A 17,974-nucleotide genomic window follows, 5' to 3' on the forward strand; every position below is an offset into this window, starting at 1 on the left:
TAATAATGAAGCCTTAACTTGGCTTTGTTTTTCTGACCTGATTTTCCTGCCATAGGCAGTCTGGTGACCTCCTGGTGGCTCACTATACTGGGGTCAGAAAATATGCATACTGGATTAGCTTTAGCTTTCCTGCAGCTCAGAAACCTGAACTCAGCGATTCACCAGCTTTAGTCTCTGCTAGTAGTAAGGATTACTGGTGTTTGCCACCATGCCAGGCATGTGAATTTCTAGTTTGTACTTTATTCTTCCTGCCTTTGTTTTTTAAAACTAACTGAACTCTACACCCAGTTCCTGGTATCTGGTCGTGTGATCTTGAGCAAGTGACTTATCTTGAATCACTATTTTCTTATCCATAAAATGAGTCTGGACTAGATTAATTCATTAATTAATTTAATAAATTGTTATTAAAGTGCCCACTACTGTTCAGAGGGCATCGTGGTCAGTGTTGGGTGAGTTACAAAGTTTAGATAAGACATAGTATGGTCCCTATTTATCTAGTTTACAGTCTACTGGAAGTTAAAACAGTAACACAGATAATTATAATAACCAATACATGAGAATTATAAACCAAAGTGCTATGTGAGGTAAAAGTGGAAGATATTTATCAACGAGGGAAATTCTTTGTAGAAAAGATATAGCCTTTGTAATGTGCTTTAAATGATGTTTTAGAATTCAAAAGGAGGAGACTAGGAAAGGCATGTCAGAAACAGGATGATCAAGGGTATAGTGTTAATAAAATGCAGAGTGAATTTGGAGTCTAGTTTGGCTGGAATGTAGTATGGAGAGATAAATAATATGAGATGGCTGAAATGTGAGATGCCTTAAATGAGAAATCTGAACTTTATTTGGTAAGCAAGAAGGAAAAACCACTGAAGACTTATGAGCAGATATGAATAAATGATTGTTAAAATCATGTCTAAATATAACATTTTGAGACCTGTTACAACCTCTGAAAAGGAAACAGGGACCAAGAATAATATCTTTTGTATTTTCAAGATTTGTTTTTATTTATTTGCTTTAACATTGTAGTAGCATATTTTTTTGTTACACTATTGATAGCTGTTTGTTTAAATCCTAGTGGCTAATCCTAATCTTGCATATTGAAGTGCATATCAAGGGAATATAATAATGAATTGGTATTGTGTAATTTAGCACTAAGAGACATGTTCTTGGCATTTATAGGGTAGGTAATATGGCCAAAATATAACGATTCCATCTAAGCAAGAAAAGTTTATAATGACAGGTTTAGTTTTCAATAGATTCAGTTTACCTTTATTTCTGCTCCTTTTGATTTTTTCTGCCAGTCCCACACAGTCAGCATGTGGTCATTGGAATCATCGACTACACATAAATGAACACCTGAATCCTATTTTAAAGAAAAGTCAATAAAAATATTTTATTAAAAGACATAATGCTCATTAAATATACACTATTAAGATAAAAAAATTGTTCCTTATGTCATACAACTATATCAAGCACAACTATGAGGAGCTTAAAACAAGTAATAGGTTTTAATTTCTTTAAAATTAAAATTGCATTCTATAAAATAGAACTTGATTGAACAAACATATATTAAGTGGTTACTCTATGCATGGCACTGATCTGGGTTCTGGGAATATGATGATGAAAAGTGAGCATTTTTACACAAAAGGAGCTTAGGGTCAAATGCTGTGGAGAGGGCAACCAGGAGATGGGAAGAGAAAGGGATCTATACAAATCTATATATCTATAAAAATAAGCGGGATACAAAATATACTGTTATAGGTAAAGGAGAGCTAAGTAAACAAGTAAGAAAAGTATCCCAAGGGAGAAGAGAGATATTTTTTTTTGGGGGGGGGTGAGGCAATTGGGGTTAAGTGACTTGCCCAGGGTCACACAGCTAGTAAGTGTCAAGGGTCTGAGGCTGGATTTGAACTCAGGTCCTCCTGAATCCAGGGCTGGTGCTCTATCCACTGCGCCACCTAGCTGTCCCTGAGAGATCTTTTTTACTTAGGTGGAGGGATGTACTCAATCCACGTAGTCTAGCTTGGTTAGAAAGTAGGAAACATGTGAAGGACAATAGTGTGATACAACAATGGAGATGTAGGATGGAGCCATAATTTGAAGGGCCTTGAATGCCAGTCATGAACTTAATTTTGGATCAGAGGAATGACTTGATCAGGTGCATCAGGAAGATTACAGGTAATGAACCAGAGAGGAGATAGAGAGCAGGTGGTAGCTGTGAGAGTAGAGGAAGGAGACAGAGAAACTGCAGAGGTCAAAATAACAAGACTTGGCAACTGGCTAGATACCAAGGGATATATATGGCTGGTGATGGTACTATTAACAAAAACAAATGTTAGCAGGAAGTGAAGGGGTTTAGTGGGAAAAGATGAGTTCAATTTTTATAAATGTTGAGTTTGAGCTTTCACAATCATGTCTATTGGAAACTAGAAAAAACGAATATAGTACCTATTCATAGTGCTGAATTTCTGAAGAAAGTTATCATAGTTTTATATTGCTTAATCTTTTATAGTTTTATATTTTTGTGGTGCTGACTCCTAGACACTCTATATACATTATACTTCCCATACTTCTCAAAACTTTCATCAGATCAACCACATTCAGGATATTCCAGTTTTATTAGTACTGGGAAGAGGGAAGAGAATTTTAAAGCAGGGAGGGACTGACCTAGAATATAATGAGTCCCACTTCTAACCCATGCTGGTTCTGTGACCCTGGGCAAACTACTTTACCTCTCCATGCTCCAGGAAGCTTTAGAGAGTTAAAAAAAATACTTTAAAGTGGTAGAGCAGAAGTTGATCTGTATAGTTGGAAAGAGTTAACTCCCTGGATTTCCCTACTCCAATAAAATTACATATCTGGTTAAAGAAAAGATATGTGTATAGGGGAGATATGTGCATTTTAAAAGAGGTATTCATCAAAATGGCTGGAATTTTTAATTAATGGAATTCGTGGGCCTAACTTAGGGAACTGGTTGTTCACAGTTCAATGCATTTTCCTGAAGAAATAATATTATACATGGCAGCTCCATTTCTAGGTCAGTCTACAAAAGCAAAAATGAGAAACAATCAAAACTACATCCTCTATACTTCCAGGCTCTGCCACTTAACCTGCCAACAAACCCTAAGGATCCTGGTCCTTGTTGTCCATCTCTGTTTCCTACTAGTGAAAGATACTGTGCAAGGGACTGATGATGTAATGATGAAAACAAAACAATTTCTTACCCACAAAGAGCTTATATTCTATTTCTAGGGAGAGGTTATAACAGGTACACAAACATGTAGCCCATGAATTTTTTTTGGCTTGTTTTATTTTTTAAAAACTGTACTTTTTTTTGGTGGGGCAATGAGAGTTAAGTGACTTTCCCAGGGTCACACAGCTAGTAAGTGTCAAATGTCTGAGGCTGGACTTGAACTCAGGTCCTCCTGAATCTAGGGCCAGTGCTCTATCCACTGTGCCACCTAGCTGCCCCTGTAGCCCATGAATTGAACTTGACCCCAGGGGTTTAGATAAGGACTTCATAAGGGGATTTCATTTATAAAAGACCCTTAAGATAGTTTTATAGTGGGGCTTTGGTATATGCATATCTGAACACTTTTACTAGCTTAAGGAATATACAGCATTTTATCTTACAACTTTCTTTAGACAAACTAATGTGACTTTGATTTCAAATTAATCCTTTACATTTTTTTAAAAGCCAGTATCATAAAAGTCTTACTCACTGCTTTTGAAAAATCCAGACAACCCACTCCACGTTCAAAAGTTCCAAGCCCAATAACCTGCAGCGTAGCCAGACTGACTGAGTCCCAAACTCTGACATGGGGTTGTAGAGGCTAAAAAGGAAAGTGACAATTGTAAGGAAGATGTCTAAAGTAGACAATGAAAACCAAAAATTTACTTAGATTAATATCAAGACCACAACAGTCACGTAAAAACAATTTAAGTGGGATGCTACAAAACTTTCAGTAATCATTTAAAGGAAATAAAATAACTAATGAACTATTTATAAATAAATATACAACCAATTCCAGCTTAATTGAGAATTTCAATTAGGTCAAAGTATTTAAACTGGACCACTCACCCTGCCATCTTTATCCACACCAGCTATCTGTCCAGTTGCAATCCTAATTTTGTCAGGATGTACAGCAAGGCTAAAAACAAAACAACAACAAAACATACCCACACAAAAACCCCACATTATTAAGAATATTAGTAGAGGTAGCATCCCCAAAACTAAAAATCTATTTTTGTATCAACATCTTCCAAACAGATGGTATTTTCTAGTTTTGGTAATTATTCATTCAGACAATTATTTTATTTTAAATATTAAAAATGATTAGCATATCAACATCTTGCACATATCAAATGTCCAACAAATGTTTAGGTGAAATGAAAAAAAATTGATTTCATTATCTGCTTTTTTAGCCTATGAAAACAAAAGAAATGTAAATATGTCATATCAGAATCCTCTTCTGCATTTCTTTCTTCTTTTTTGCAGGGCAATGAGAATTAAGTGACTTGCCCAGGGTCACACAGCTAGTAAGTATCAAGTGTCTGAGGCCAGATTTGAACTCAGGTCCTCTTGAATCCAGAGCTGGAGCTTTATCCACCACACCACCCAGCTGCACCCCTCTTCTGTTTCTTTTTTTTTTCAATTTATTTTTGCCAGGCAATGAGGGTTAAGTGACTTGCCCAAGGTCACACAGCTAGTAAATGTCAAGTGTCTGAGGCCAGATTTGAACTCAGGTCCTCCTGAATTCAGGGCCGGTGCTCTATCCACTGCGCCACCTAGCTGCCCCCTTCTGTGTTTCTTAAATTGCACCAATGCTATGTATCAAATGAACACAAAATGCTTTTTTGAAAAAGAAATTTTAAAAATATTTCAAGAAACTAATGAATGTTTGCAATATTTTAAATATTATATATAGTTACTGAGAAAAACTTGATAATGTAAAGCTATTATTATTATATGATATCTTGTATAAGATTATACCAACTAACATTGTCTTACAATAGCTTGTCAAACTCCACCCTGACATCATGAAAGCTTGATGTGATATTTGCCTTTTAGCCTGTTAATAGAGACCAACTTCATCTCCCTCAGCCAGTCCTCTTCCAAACTGTATACTTTTTCTCATCTCTCCATTTGCCTAGGGACATATCTCTCTCATAGTTCTTACTGCATAAATTGTCCTCTGTAAAGCAATTTCATGCAAAAATATACTTTTATGGAACCAATTAACAACATTAGGTGGGGTTTGCCAGGAGATAAAGACATAATGATTAGAATGGGAGTAGATACAGGAATAGAAAGATTAGATAAATTTGTAATGAACATTCAATAACATTGAATATTAAAACATGATAAGATTCAGGTAAATAAGCAAACAGGTCACTGGAATTTAATTTTATGAATACAGTGAATAGTAATGGTGACTCAAATATAGGCAACATGCCTAAAAAAGGATCTCTAAAAAGAAAATATTAGTGTGTGTGTGTGTGTGTGTGTGTGTGTGTATGAGTACAATGGAAAAACATGCAAAATTATATAATTCAGGTTTGGTGAAATAGTTTGGCTGTATTTGGACCAATATGATAATACTGCAATACATTTATCACCACATAAGAGAATCTCAAATGTGTGCATTTTACCACTGTTTGGACAGCTTGCTACTTGTGATATTCCACATCTCCCCTCCCCCAAAAGAATAAACTAAAATTCCAAACTACATAGAATGGCATTTTAATAAAAACATGTTAACTAACAACTACCTCTAGATGATTGTTCAGAAGTAGGCCGTTAGTGTTGGTAAAGCAGGTATGATATATCACAAAGAAAAGTGTCAGGAAAAATAAAATATCTACATAAATAGGTACTGCTTAATTAATTTTTGCTGGCGTTCTCTTTTCTTTGGAATTCTGTAGTTCTAGTAATCAAAATTCCTTAAGAATTTCCTACATTTCCCCAATGAATCTAGACCTTGTTTGAGAGAATAATCTACAATAATCCTCAAACTTCAAAAACAATACCAAAAAACCCTACTATATAAGAAGAGGAAACAGTCAAAAAATAAATACCAACCATTTTACACAGTCTGTATGACTCAGGTAATGTCGCTGGGTTCTTTCCTCATAATTAAACAAAACTACTACTGAAGCTATAAAATATACTATTTCCCCAGTAGGAAGAAGGTAAACATTGGCTCGACAGTCTTTTCCCCGATAACCATATCTTGAAAAAAAAGGTCAAGGTTTTTAATAGATGTAGTTGTGAAATATTACTGATCTTCCCTTAAAAGTACTTCTAAGCCTATCTTTGTTTCATTTTTACTGTGTGGCAATTTTAGAATTAACATTTTTTCTTCATGAGAGAATGGGCCAAAAAGCAACATAGTATAAAGTGACATTGGCCTGAGCAGCAGGAGGTCTAGATTGTATTCTGGGCTCTGTTCCTTCACTGTGTGACAGGGGATTAGCATTTTAACCTCTTTGGTCTGCTTTTTCCTCATCTATAAATAAGGAGGTTGGATTAAATGATTTCCAAATTTCCTTTTAGTACTAAATATTTGTGATCTGTTTGTATATATGAATGCTAACATTTTCAGAGTTAAGAAGATCTCTTTGTAGGGTAAGAGTTCTAAGGGATTTATATGTTTTTAAAAATGCAGATTGTGCCATCTGACTGATGAAATTAGGTTTACTTTATCAGCAGTAAAGGGATATATTCTTGTTCTTGCCAAAAGGTGCCAAGGCTCTGGGTATAATGTGAACTTAGGAATGCTTAGCTTTGAGCAGTTGCAGGTATCTTCCTGTATCTGACAAGGGATGCAAAAATAGGTTTCTGGAAAGATTTGTCATTCCTTGGTGCTCAGAAACAACATATCTGGAAGGACAGAAATCAAACATACTAGCATTAAGTGGACTGGATAGGTACATACAATCTCAGTCTCTACCATGATACCTGAGAAGCAATGGGACTGTATTTAGATTTCTGCCTAAGAGAAATAGGGTTTCATTCGGCTAGGGAACATGCTAACAAAGACCTGACATTTCACAAATGGTAGAGATAATAGAAAACTTATTGACCACATTACAATAAAAATGAAGAAAACGATACCAGGAAGTGAGAATGCAGTTGAGATTAATGTACTTTGGCATAAACTTTTCAGAACTATAGTGTGAAGTGATATTAAGTTTGATGGATTTAAGTGATTTCTAACAAAAATTAAAATATCTGATATTTAAGTAGCATTTTAAAGTTTACAAAGTAATTTACATGTATTATTTCATTTGAGCCTCACAAAAACCTAGTAAAATAGGCACTTTAGGCATTATCTTTGTTTTGCAGATAAGGAAAATGAGGCTTAGAGCAGTTAAGTATCATAATAAGAATCTGAATCCACACAAAACTAGTTAAGTGTCACAATGGGAATCTGAATGTAGTTGCTCTGACTCCAAACTCAGTGCTCTTTCCATTCAAGTTTCTCAAAGTATCTTCCGGATTGTAGTTAGTGATCTAAGAGTGGTTTTTTACATTTTAAAATGATGTTTTATTGTATTAAAATTGTGAAAAACAGGTGGGCTAGATTTGGCTCTCAGGACTTTGCCCATCTTTGCAACTGACCATCACCCCCTCCCCCCCGCCCCACCCCGGGCAATGAGGGTTAAGTGACTTGCCCAGGGTCACACAGCTAGTAAAGTGTCAAGTGTCTGAAGCCAGATTTGTACTCAGGCCCTCCTGAATCCAGGGCCAGTGCTTTATTCACTGCGCCACCTAGCTGCCCCCACCATTCACTCTTTAAGAAGAATTTTTTTAAAAAAAAAGGAAAGCAAACAAATCTGCATGGTAATATAGTAGGATACGCCCACTCCAGTTTAAGCTTCTCAGGTGGCAGTTCAGTTCGGATGTCATCATAGCTGTTGACATCAGAAGGAATAAACATTGTAATTGGCCGGCCTCTCATGAACATTTTGATATATTCTCCTTCTGTTGGGGGGAAAAAAAAAGGGCAAAAATGAAATCAAATATACTTGCCAAACAATCAGCTGAAATGGAAAAACATGAATTGTTAATGTAAAGAGAGATAATATAAAACAAAGATAGCTATTTTTGAGTTTGCTTTTTCTTCATTAAATATAAATTAATGATGCAGAGAACATAATAATATTAAAGGGTGGAAACCACTATAAAACATAAGAAAATATTTCTATTATGAAAATGTAAGGAAACTGCTTAAATTAATCACAAGATTAAGGAGAGACTAAAAAGAAATTACAAAAGTAAAAACAATTAATGGTTTTAAAAAAACACAGCAAAGAGAAAACCTAGAACATATGGTTACTATGGGGGAAAAGTACAGCATCAGGAACTATAATAAAGTACAACTCAAGCTAAAAATCAGAAACCAAAGGGATTCTTGGGAAAGAACTTAGCTCCACAATACCATTACTAGGTTTATATCACAAAGACATCCCTCCAAAAGAGAAAAATACCTATTTGTATAAAACTATAGCAGCTCTTTTTGTGGTGGCTAAGAATTAGAAATCAAAGGACTGCTCATCAATTGGGGAATGACTAAAACAAGCTGTGATATATGATGGTGATGGAATATTATTGTACTACAAGAAATGACAAGCAGGATGATTTCAGAAAGGCCTGGAAAGAGTTGTATGAGCAGAACCAAGAGAATGCTGTGCTGAGTGACAGCAATACTGTTTGATGAAGAACTGTGAATGACTTAACTAATCTCAGCAATTCAATGATCCAAGACAGTCCCAAAAGACTAATGATGAAGTATACTATCCACCTCCAAAGAAAGAACTGATATTGATGGAATGAAGACTGAAGCACGCTATTTTTTTACTTTAATTTTTTCTATTATTCAAGTTTTCTTATACAAAATGACTAAGATGGTAATGTTTTACATGATAGCACATGCATATGCTATATCTGACTGCCTGACCCCTGGGGAGGGGGGAGAGGAGGGAGAGAAAATTTGGAACTAAAAACTTTAAATAAAAATGTCTATTATTATTATTATTTTTAAAAAGCATTTAGCTCCACTGGTTTAAAGAATGCCAACTTTCTGAAGAGGGTCAGTATTATATCTAAGATAACTAATCCAGAATTTCTCAAAGTACAGTTGAGGACTCTTGGGGGTCTCTGAGACCTTTTCATGGGGTATTTGAAGGCAAAACTATTTTCATAATATTAAGATGTTATTTGCCTATTAAAATGTTTCTGGTTTCCAAATACATATCTGTGTGAGGCCAAATTTCCTTCATATACTTCAACCAAAACATATTGCAACAGACTGAATGCAGAAGCAGATATAAAAACCCAGCTGCTTTCTATTAAGCCAGACATTAAAGAGATTTGCAAAAATATGTGAAACAATGCCACTCTTCTCACTACATTTTTTTGCTTTTTGAAAAGTTATTTTATCATTTATGTTTAACACATAAGTTTGTCATTGCTATTTTAAATGAATTCATATTTTTAAAATGTCTTTTAATTTCTAATGTGGTAAATACTGATAGACATAGCCCACATAAACAAAAGCTCTTTGGATCGTCAATAATTTTTCTGAATGTAAAGAGGTCGTCCCAAGACCAAAATTTTAAGAGGTGATGATCAATTCCCGGGCAGCATGTTTGGCACTGGTAAAAGATTTAAAAAAAGAAAGAAACCATTCCTTTCCTCAAGGAGTTTACTCTATTTGGAGAAACAACACGTATACATACAAATGTAGACAACATATATTTTTGTGTGTGTATATGTGTGTGTGTGTGTGTGTATATATATATATATATATATATATATATATATATATATATATATATATATATGAAGGGGAGGGGTAATGGGGGAGTGCTAGGATCTAGGAGACCAAAAAAGGTTTCATGTAGGAGGGAGCATTTGAGCTGAGCTGTGAAAGAATCCAGGGATTCTAGGATACCAGCGAGCATTTTAAGCCAGTACAATGGGCAAAGCGAGCTGGAATGCTCTGGGTGAGGCTGGAAACAATTTCCAAAGCCAAACACAGTGATTTCCATTTTATCATAGAAGCAACAGGAAGCCACTGGATCTTACAGAGTAAGGGAGGGACATGGTTAAGACCTGTCTTTTAAGAGTATCACTTTCGCAGTAGTCTAGAGCGGGGCTTCTTATACTCTTTCCACCCATGACCCCTTTTTGCTCAAGAAATTTTTATAAGTCCCCACAGTTTGAGAAACTTTGGTGTAGACGATATATTGGAGAAGGAAGAAACTTCAGCCAGGTAGTTCACTTAGGAATCTATTGCAATAGTCCAGGCAAGAGGTGTGGCCTGAACTAAGATGGTAGCTATATAAATGGAGAGAATAAGGCAGATGTGAGAGATGTTCTGAGTGCATAACTGACAAGATTTGGTGAATGAAGTGACATGTGGGATGAAGAAAATGAGGAGTCGAGGATGACTCCTTGTTTTCCAAGGATATTGGTATTCAGGACAGAAATAGGGAAGTTTAGAAGATGGATGGGGGTTTGGGTGAAAGCAAGAGAAAATGTGGTCTATTTTGGAGATGTTAAATTTGAGATGCCTATGGGATAACCAATTGGAAATGTTTAATAGGCAGTTGGTTATGTGGGACTGAATTCCAGGGGACAAACTAGCATTAGTGTTGCTACTTAAGGGCTTTTTAATTGAAGTGTTATGCTATCATATTGGCAATGACCTGATGAACTCATTCCTAACCATTGTCACCTAATAAAGAAAAAATTAGAAGGAAATGGATACCATAAGCATAAGCTCTAGAAAAACAGGGGCTGAAGTTGGAACATTTGGGAAATCAAGGATGGTACCAGAGTGATGAAAACTGGGTGAAGGTGTAGAGAGGAGCGCTTGAGGAAGGTAAGTGACAGGAATATGAAGACACGTATTCTACTCCATAATTTTGCTTAGGACCAACTCTATATTTAAACATTGAATAAAGTATTTTACTAAAACTGCCAAGTCACTACCAATAACCAGTAACTTACACATTCATTCGTTGGCACTGGAAGTACAGAATAAATATGGGGTTGGGGGTAAACATTAAGAACACCAAATTATTTTCATTAATTACTCAAAAAGCAATAAATGAATAAACTGCCTTAGTATTTGTTCTAGACACTGAGAATACAAAGACAAAAATGGATCAGTCTCTGTTCTCAAAGAGCTTATGTCCTAACAGAGAAGATACGGATAAATATGTAAAAATAAGTACACAACAGTCTGGGAGAAAAGGCAGATCAGGAAAGACCCAATGGAGGAAAACAGTTGTGCTTGTTATAGCAGGAAAAGTTCAAAGTTATTTTTATTACTACTTCTCACGGGGTCTTTGACTCTAGGGTTAGATCTAATAACAGACCAAGGATCTCCTACACCAACGCTTTAAACCATGTTCTGCCTTTATTACTTCTGAAGCCAAGAGTGGGTTCTGTTTCCTGAAGCTTTTCTAAACAATTGGACTTTGATGTTTACCAGCCTTATCGATTATCTCTACTCCCTTTCATATCCCTGTATCTTTTGCCAGAAAAATTTTTATAACTAATTTTTTCCTCTTTGAATGTACTGTTCAGAGTCCAGCAAGGGTCCCTAACGACTTCAGGAGTGAACACTTTTCTAGACTTCTTTTCAAGCTACAAAAACCTTTTCCTGTCTTTTTCCCTGGTTAAAGACTAAACGACAGGATCACTTAAAAAAAATCATTCTTCAAACCAAGCCTAGAAGGAAGATATCTATTTGTACATCTGATCAGAAAAGGAGGAAACAGAAAGTAATGAATAACAGGAATAAGAGGGTATGTATAGGTCTTTAGGATGCAGGATATCATTTGGGGAAATGGGAAAAAAAGAAAGAAAAGAGAAATACGAATGACAAATTTTGTTATAATAAATTTCAACAGACAATCTCAGTTTTTTGTTTTGATAAAGGCTATTGTCAAAGAGATAGCATGGTATGGTGAAAAAAGTTGGCACTTACAGGGATGAATCTGAGAAACGCTGAAGTGGAATTAAAAAAACCACTCTGGGGGGGCGGGGGTGGTTAGGTGGCGCAGTGGATAAAGCACTGGCGCTGGATTCAGGAGTTCCTGAGTTCAAATCCGGTCTTAGACACTTGACACTTATTGGCTGTGTCACCCTAGGCAAGTCACTTAACCCCCATTGACCCGCAAAAAACACTCTGAGGTAAGTCATTTAGCCCCCTTGGGACTCAGTATGTCCATCTGTAAAATGGGAAGGTTGCCTCTTCCAGCTCCAGGTGAATAATCCTACCATTCATTGTATGGGTTGGACTAGCTAGCATCTCCACTGGTTGGGTTTCTTTTATACAAAGGTGTTTGACATAATGAAATCTGAGTTATAACATGAACTGGAGTGAGGTTATGATCACTCCAGAGTCTTTCACTTTGCAAATGACCTCAAAAGACACTGTTGTGTAACATGTACTAAGAAATCAAGTTTTACCAAGCTTTGGCTTGTATACATACATACATATAAAAATGAATTTCTTAAGTTATGGGTAACTATGGCAGCAGTGAGATAAATGAAGCTTATATCTAAAGTATTAGCTGAAGAGAAGAATGACATTATATTTTAATTAAAAAATTCTGATGAGTCCCAGTAGATGAGATTTTTTTAAAATAACTTTTGGGGGGGGGCGGGCAATGAGGGTTAAGTGACTTGCCCAGGGTCACACAGCTAGTAAATGTCAAGTGTCTGAGGCTGCATTTGAACTCAGGTCTTCCTGAATCCAGGGTCGGTGCTTTATCCACTGCGCCACCTAGCTGCCCCCTGAGATTTTTTTTTTAAAGCAATATTTGATAAATTCCAGTATGACAGATAATTTGGATAGTCTCTTTGAGTCTGTTATAATAGAATGTGACCTATTCTAATTCTTTTATTAGCTTCACTATCCCTTATTCTTTGCAGATACATATAGCATCATGAATCTAGAGCCAAAAGTCAATACTAGTTCAAGTTGCTTATTTTAGAGATGAGGAAAGGGGCTGAGAGAAGTGACTTGTCCATGGTGTTCAACAGGAAAGCTCTGCACAATTTTCATCATATCCCTGGTTAATGGTGGGTCTTTCTGCAAGTTGCTATTCCTTTGGGTTTTGTCTACAGGTTGTCTTTAACTCTCCTTTCTCTTGAATTCTGTTCTTCTCAATGCTGTTTGAAAAAGCTTCAGCAATATTAAATACTTATTAATCTGAGCAATGATTTTTCTAAGATCATTAATTAATATAAAGGAGAAGTGTCTTCAGTCACTTTCCCTGTCCCCTGCTGGGATGTTAAGTGAAAATTATTGTCTCTGTAAACTATCTCTTCCCTAGAGAGATTAAATGAATTTTATCCACGGCATTTACATTTCTCAATTCACAAAGGAACTATCTTTCCCCTTACCAATGTAATTTAATAGAGGAAGGAAAGTTGTTAGCAAGATTCAAAACTATTTTAAATATATATATATGTATACATATATATATATATATATATATATGTATGTGTATATGTAACAATTACTGACTTGGAAGGGTTAACTATTTTTCTTACTTAAACTGGAAAAAAAATCAAGACAGGAAAGGGAGATATGATCTTTAACACATTTTCATCGCATTATAGACTAGTTATACAAACAGCACAGAAAAAAAAGACAAATATTATGCACAAAAATAAGCTAAAGCGTGCATACGTACATGCTTCCAAGTTGGACCTACATGCGTCAATTAAATTTGCAAAGTCACTCAGGCAGAAAAGTTACTGAAGTACAAAACTTGCTTAAGCTGCCATGAAGAATGAACATTGTACATTTCAGAATTTATAGACAGTCTACTATCTTTTTGGTGAGAACAATCCAGAAATAACTAATAGCCACAGGATAGGCAACTTGTTAATACAAAAAAAGAAAAAAGGAAGAAGTATTTTGCTTTATTTCATCAATCTTTGATTTTGAAGAGATTGGCAGTTATCTATTACAAAGCTGGAAAGACAGGAAAATGAGGTCCTGATAGACAGGAAGTCTTATTAATATCTTTTAAATGGCTTTTCTAGGCATTTTTTTAAAAGAAAAAAAAATGCAAGCTGAAATCTTCTGGGCCCTGTGGCCCTTCTCCAATGTCATAGGATGGAATTTCAAATTCCATAGAAATAGACTGTCATTTTCAAAGTGGATTCAAATGATGCCACTAAGAATACTATTTCTACTAATCAAGGAAGAAGAGGTCAGGGAATGTACAGGGTGGGCCAAAAATCACAATGTTTTAATAACTTTGAAAATTATTTTTTCTTTATTTTTTACCATTTATAAGATTTGAATTTTGACATGTAATGTCAATTCATTTTCTATACATACTGTATATGATGCTATGGTATTATAAATTAAAAACAAAAAATAAAGGAGTTATTAAATATTGAAACCCCTTCATGACTTTTGGCCCACCCTGTACATGAAAAGCCAAATAAAAGATTCAGAAAATAATTAATTTAGAAAGCTACCAGCAGAATAGCTTATTCTTACCTTGGCTGTTTTTTTCACGAGTTGACATTTTTGCTGGTTATGAAACACAAATAACATATCTTTAAGCTTTAAAAAAAAACAACCACCACCAAAAAAACCTTCCCTTTTCTGACAATTACAACCTATAACCAAACATCTAAATAAATACATAATATTCAGAAAGAAGGTTTTTAATAAAGTACTGAAAATGATTTCAATGTTTTTCTTCAAATTATTAACAAATCCAAACAAATTTATTATTTTAAAAAACTCTCCAAAAATCAATCGATCTACATTTTAGAAAGGTTATTTTTATTTACCTTGATTGATGACAACATCTTTATGCCTAAAAATAGAAAATAAAAATACATATTTACTAAAACATTAAAACTTCATATCTGTTTATAACATCAGAAGGTAGAAGTATTACAGTAGGTTAAGAAATAAAATACCTAATCAATTTATAAGATAGAAAGCAAGTATTATTTAAGTCTGAACACAGAGGAAGTTTAAATGATAACTGATCTAGAAAATTATATAATTAAACTTTTAAATGAAAGACTTTAATATTGGGTTGATTTAATATACACTAACATACAATTATGTAAGGTTTCCTATTGGCTACAAAAATGTATAAGTAGTTTTTCTCAATAAAATAACATTAGAATTCATAATAGATGAACTCTTTAATAATGCAAGAGAAACATTTAAGAGCAAGAACAAGCTTTTAATTTGCCTGGAGATAAGCATATCTCTAAATTTGTTAGAATTCCTATAGGTACAGTAAGATATGAAAAACACAGAATATGAAAATTTTAAGTTATAGGTATTAAATATGTAAATAAAAAGTAAGATATTGGTAGAACAAAGGCAATACAAAGGATAGATATATCCCTAATATTCTAGGTGAAATGAATGAGTTCCAGAAAACAAGTAGACTTCCATAAAGACTGAATTTAGCTTTCCATTTCTGTTGTTACACACATATGAAAGAATAAGAAAATTTGAGAGTATCAGGGAAGAGTGGCCATCTAGTCTAATCCATACCCAAAAGAAGATTACAGGAACATATACAGAGTCTAAGAGGGGGCAGCTAGGTGGTACAGTGGATAAAGCACCAGCCCTGGATTCAGGAGGACCTGAGTTCAAATCCGGCCTCAGACACTTGACACTAGCTGTGTGACCCTGGGCAAGTCACTTAACCCTCATTGCCCTGGAAAAAAAAGAGAGAGAGAGTCTAAGAGACCCTCTTGTCTAACCCTTCAGTTGACAGAGGCTCACAAAGATTAAGCAACTTGCTCAAAGTCACATGGATTTAAGAGTCATAGGTGGGAACTGAAGCTGGGTCCTCTGACTGCAGATCTCATGCTTTTCTCACTGTTATAACATAGCCAACAAATAAGGATCCAGACTCTGCTTAAAGACATGCCTCCAGCCACTATCTCCTTGACCTCAGTCTTAAATCACAAAGTGGCCTTATATACTTTACCAGGGTCCTTTCACTTATTTTCAATCTCTCCCTCTCTACTGGCTTCTTTCTTACTACCTACAACAAATTTGGCATTCAGAGCTCTTTATAACCCAACCCCCTCCTACCTTTCCAGTTTTCTTACACCTAACTTCATGAAATGAATTCTTCTATCCAGTGTCATACAAGATACTCTATTTCTGGGCTCCAGGCATCCTCTGGCTGTCCCCCATGCCTAGAATGTTCTCCCTCCTGATTTCCCTGGTTTCCTTTTAAAAACAACTAAAATATCATTTTCTACAGGAAGCCTTTCCCATCCCCTCTTAATTTTTCCAGTGCTTCCTACTTATCCTGTATATAACTTGTCTATATATATTTGTTTACATGCTGTTACCCCCATTAGATTGTGGGTTCATTGAGGACAGGGACTGTTCTTTGCCTCTTTTTTATATCCTCAATGGAATGTTACCTGGGCTGAATCCCTTAAACTGATTCAGTAATAAAAATTCCTTGGGTATGATTTTTACACTGCATCTAAATTAAAGCTAATGACACATATATACATATTCAGCCCACATCTCTTCCACTCCTTCAAAGTTAGAAAGGAAGAAGGGCCTACTTTAATGTCTACATGTTGTTTTATGCGATAGTGAATGTGCAGTGGCAACTCAGCATATTTCAATACTTCCACAAGTCCATGACCTCCCTGGTCTGTGACATTCTCTTCCATCCACCCATTGCTTCTCATGTTGTATGATTCCTTTTTATGCTTTCCCATTAGCCCTTTATAGAGCACCAGGGCCATTAGATACCTACTGATTTTTGGTTACCAGGGCCACCCTGAATATTTCTTTTACAACACAGGGCTTTTCTGAATTAGCTTGTGGTTTTCTTTGTGTAGGGAACTCCTGGTAAAGAATCTCCTTCCCTCAGTGCAGCTTAGTCTGCCTTTTATCACCTTGAAGGGTTGGCTGGGAATTGAAGTACTGAAGGGAAGTAAGGAGCCAAGTGACCTGTCCAGGGGAATTCCTAACACTGAAACTAGCTCCCTCTTCAGGCTATCTCCAAGTTCACTCAAAATAAGCTCATCACACTTGAATGTAATGCGGGGCTTTGATTTATATATAAAGGATACATGCCCAAAGTATTTCAACAGTATACTTTGTATCTCAAGATGCCAACCCAACCCTCCCAGCACCCAGGTTTGTGCCAAAGGGTTGTGAAGCAGGAGACCATGTGAGGATCTGGCTCCAGCTACAAATTGTGTGACCTGAGGCAAGTCATTTCATGTCTCTGAGCATCACTTGCCTCAACTATAAAATGAGTCAAGTTAGATGGAAAGATCTCTCATCCCTCCAGCTTTATGACACAAAACCAAAATGTTGAAAAATGATTAGCTTTCAAAGGATTCATTTTAAAAGATTTGCACTTAAAGCAAAAATTTTTATGGAAGACAATGCAATACTTACTTGTCTGCATTTTTAATAACTTTTGATATTAATTTTGATGTCGAGGCTACCTGCAATAGCTTGATACGACTATCATCTGAATTCTCCCATGTACCAGATGATTTTTCAGCTGGAGATGGTCGTTTTATGCTTTAAAAAATTAAAAATTGTTTTAAGTTAAACTTTTGAAGAACAGTGATATGATAGCTTAAATAGCAGAGCACAGAAGCAGGAATAAAATTTCCTTAAAGCTGATCCAGAAAACAGAAATAAGGATTAGTTGGAAAGTTATGACTGGATGAGTACAATTTAACAAGGCAAGTGCAAAACTGTTTACATTCTACTATGATTTTGAAGATTTCCTAAGGACAACATTAATATTTTGTTGAAGAATCATACATTGATAAGGAATGGGGATGGGGACTTGAACTGTGTTTTCATAGGCACATGCAATTCCCAGGTGAGAAAACTACTTCTTCTTCTTCTTCTTTTTTTTGCAGGGCAATGAAAATTAAGTGACTTGCCCAGGGTCA

General features: G+C 35.5%; 1 protein-coding gene across 7 annotated transcripts in view; it reads right to left on the reverse strand.

Annotated features, from left to right (window-relative positions):
- EML4 (EMAP like 4) overlaps positions 1 to 17,974 on the reverse strand; it is a 167,047-nt gene that overhangs the window by 57,179 nt on the left and 91,894 nt on the right. For 3 of the 7 annotated variants that reach the window (XM_043984396.1, XM_043984397.1, XM_043984394.1), the window contains 8 exons: positions 17,463 to 17,591; positions 14,846 to 14,871; positions 14,547 to 14,579; positions 7,867 to 7,990; positions 6,086 to 6,235; positions 4,085 to 4,154; positions 3,726 to 3,836; positions 1,271 to 1,366 (listed from right to left, as the gene is read on the reverse strand). In XM_043984396.1, the coding sequence (XP_043840331.1) occupies positions 1,271 to 1,366; positions 3,726 to 3,836; positions 4,085 to 4,154; positions 6,086 to 6,235; positions 7,867 to 7,990; positions 14,547 to 14,579; positions 14,846 to 14,871; positions 17,463 to 17,591 (739 nt within the window). Of the gene's footprint in view, positions 1 to 1,270; positions 1,367 to 3,725; positions 3,837 to 4,084; positions 4,155 to 6,085; positions 6,236 to 7,866; positions 7,991 to 14,546; positions 14,580 to 14,845; positions 14,872 to 15,572; positions 15,649 to 17,462; positions 17,592 to 17,974 lie in introns of those variants that run through there. The other 4 variants (XM_043984398.1, XM_043984395.1, XM_043984400.1 and 1 more) reach the window with 3 other exon arrangements.

Source organism: Dromiciops gliroides, chromosome 2 (assembly GCF_019393635.1).
Source record: "Dromiciops gliroides isolate mDroGli1 chromosome 2, mDroGli1.pri, whole genome shotgun sequence".
Lineage (NCBI taxonomy): Eukaryota > Metazoa > Chordata > Mammalia > Microbiotheria > Microbiotheriidae > Dromiciops > Dromiciops gliroides.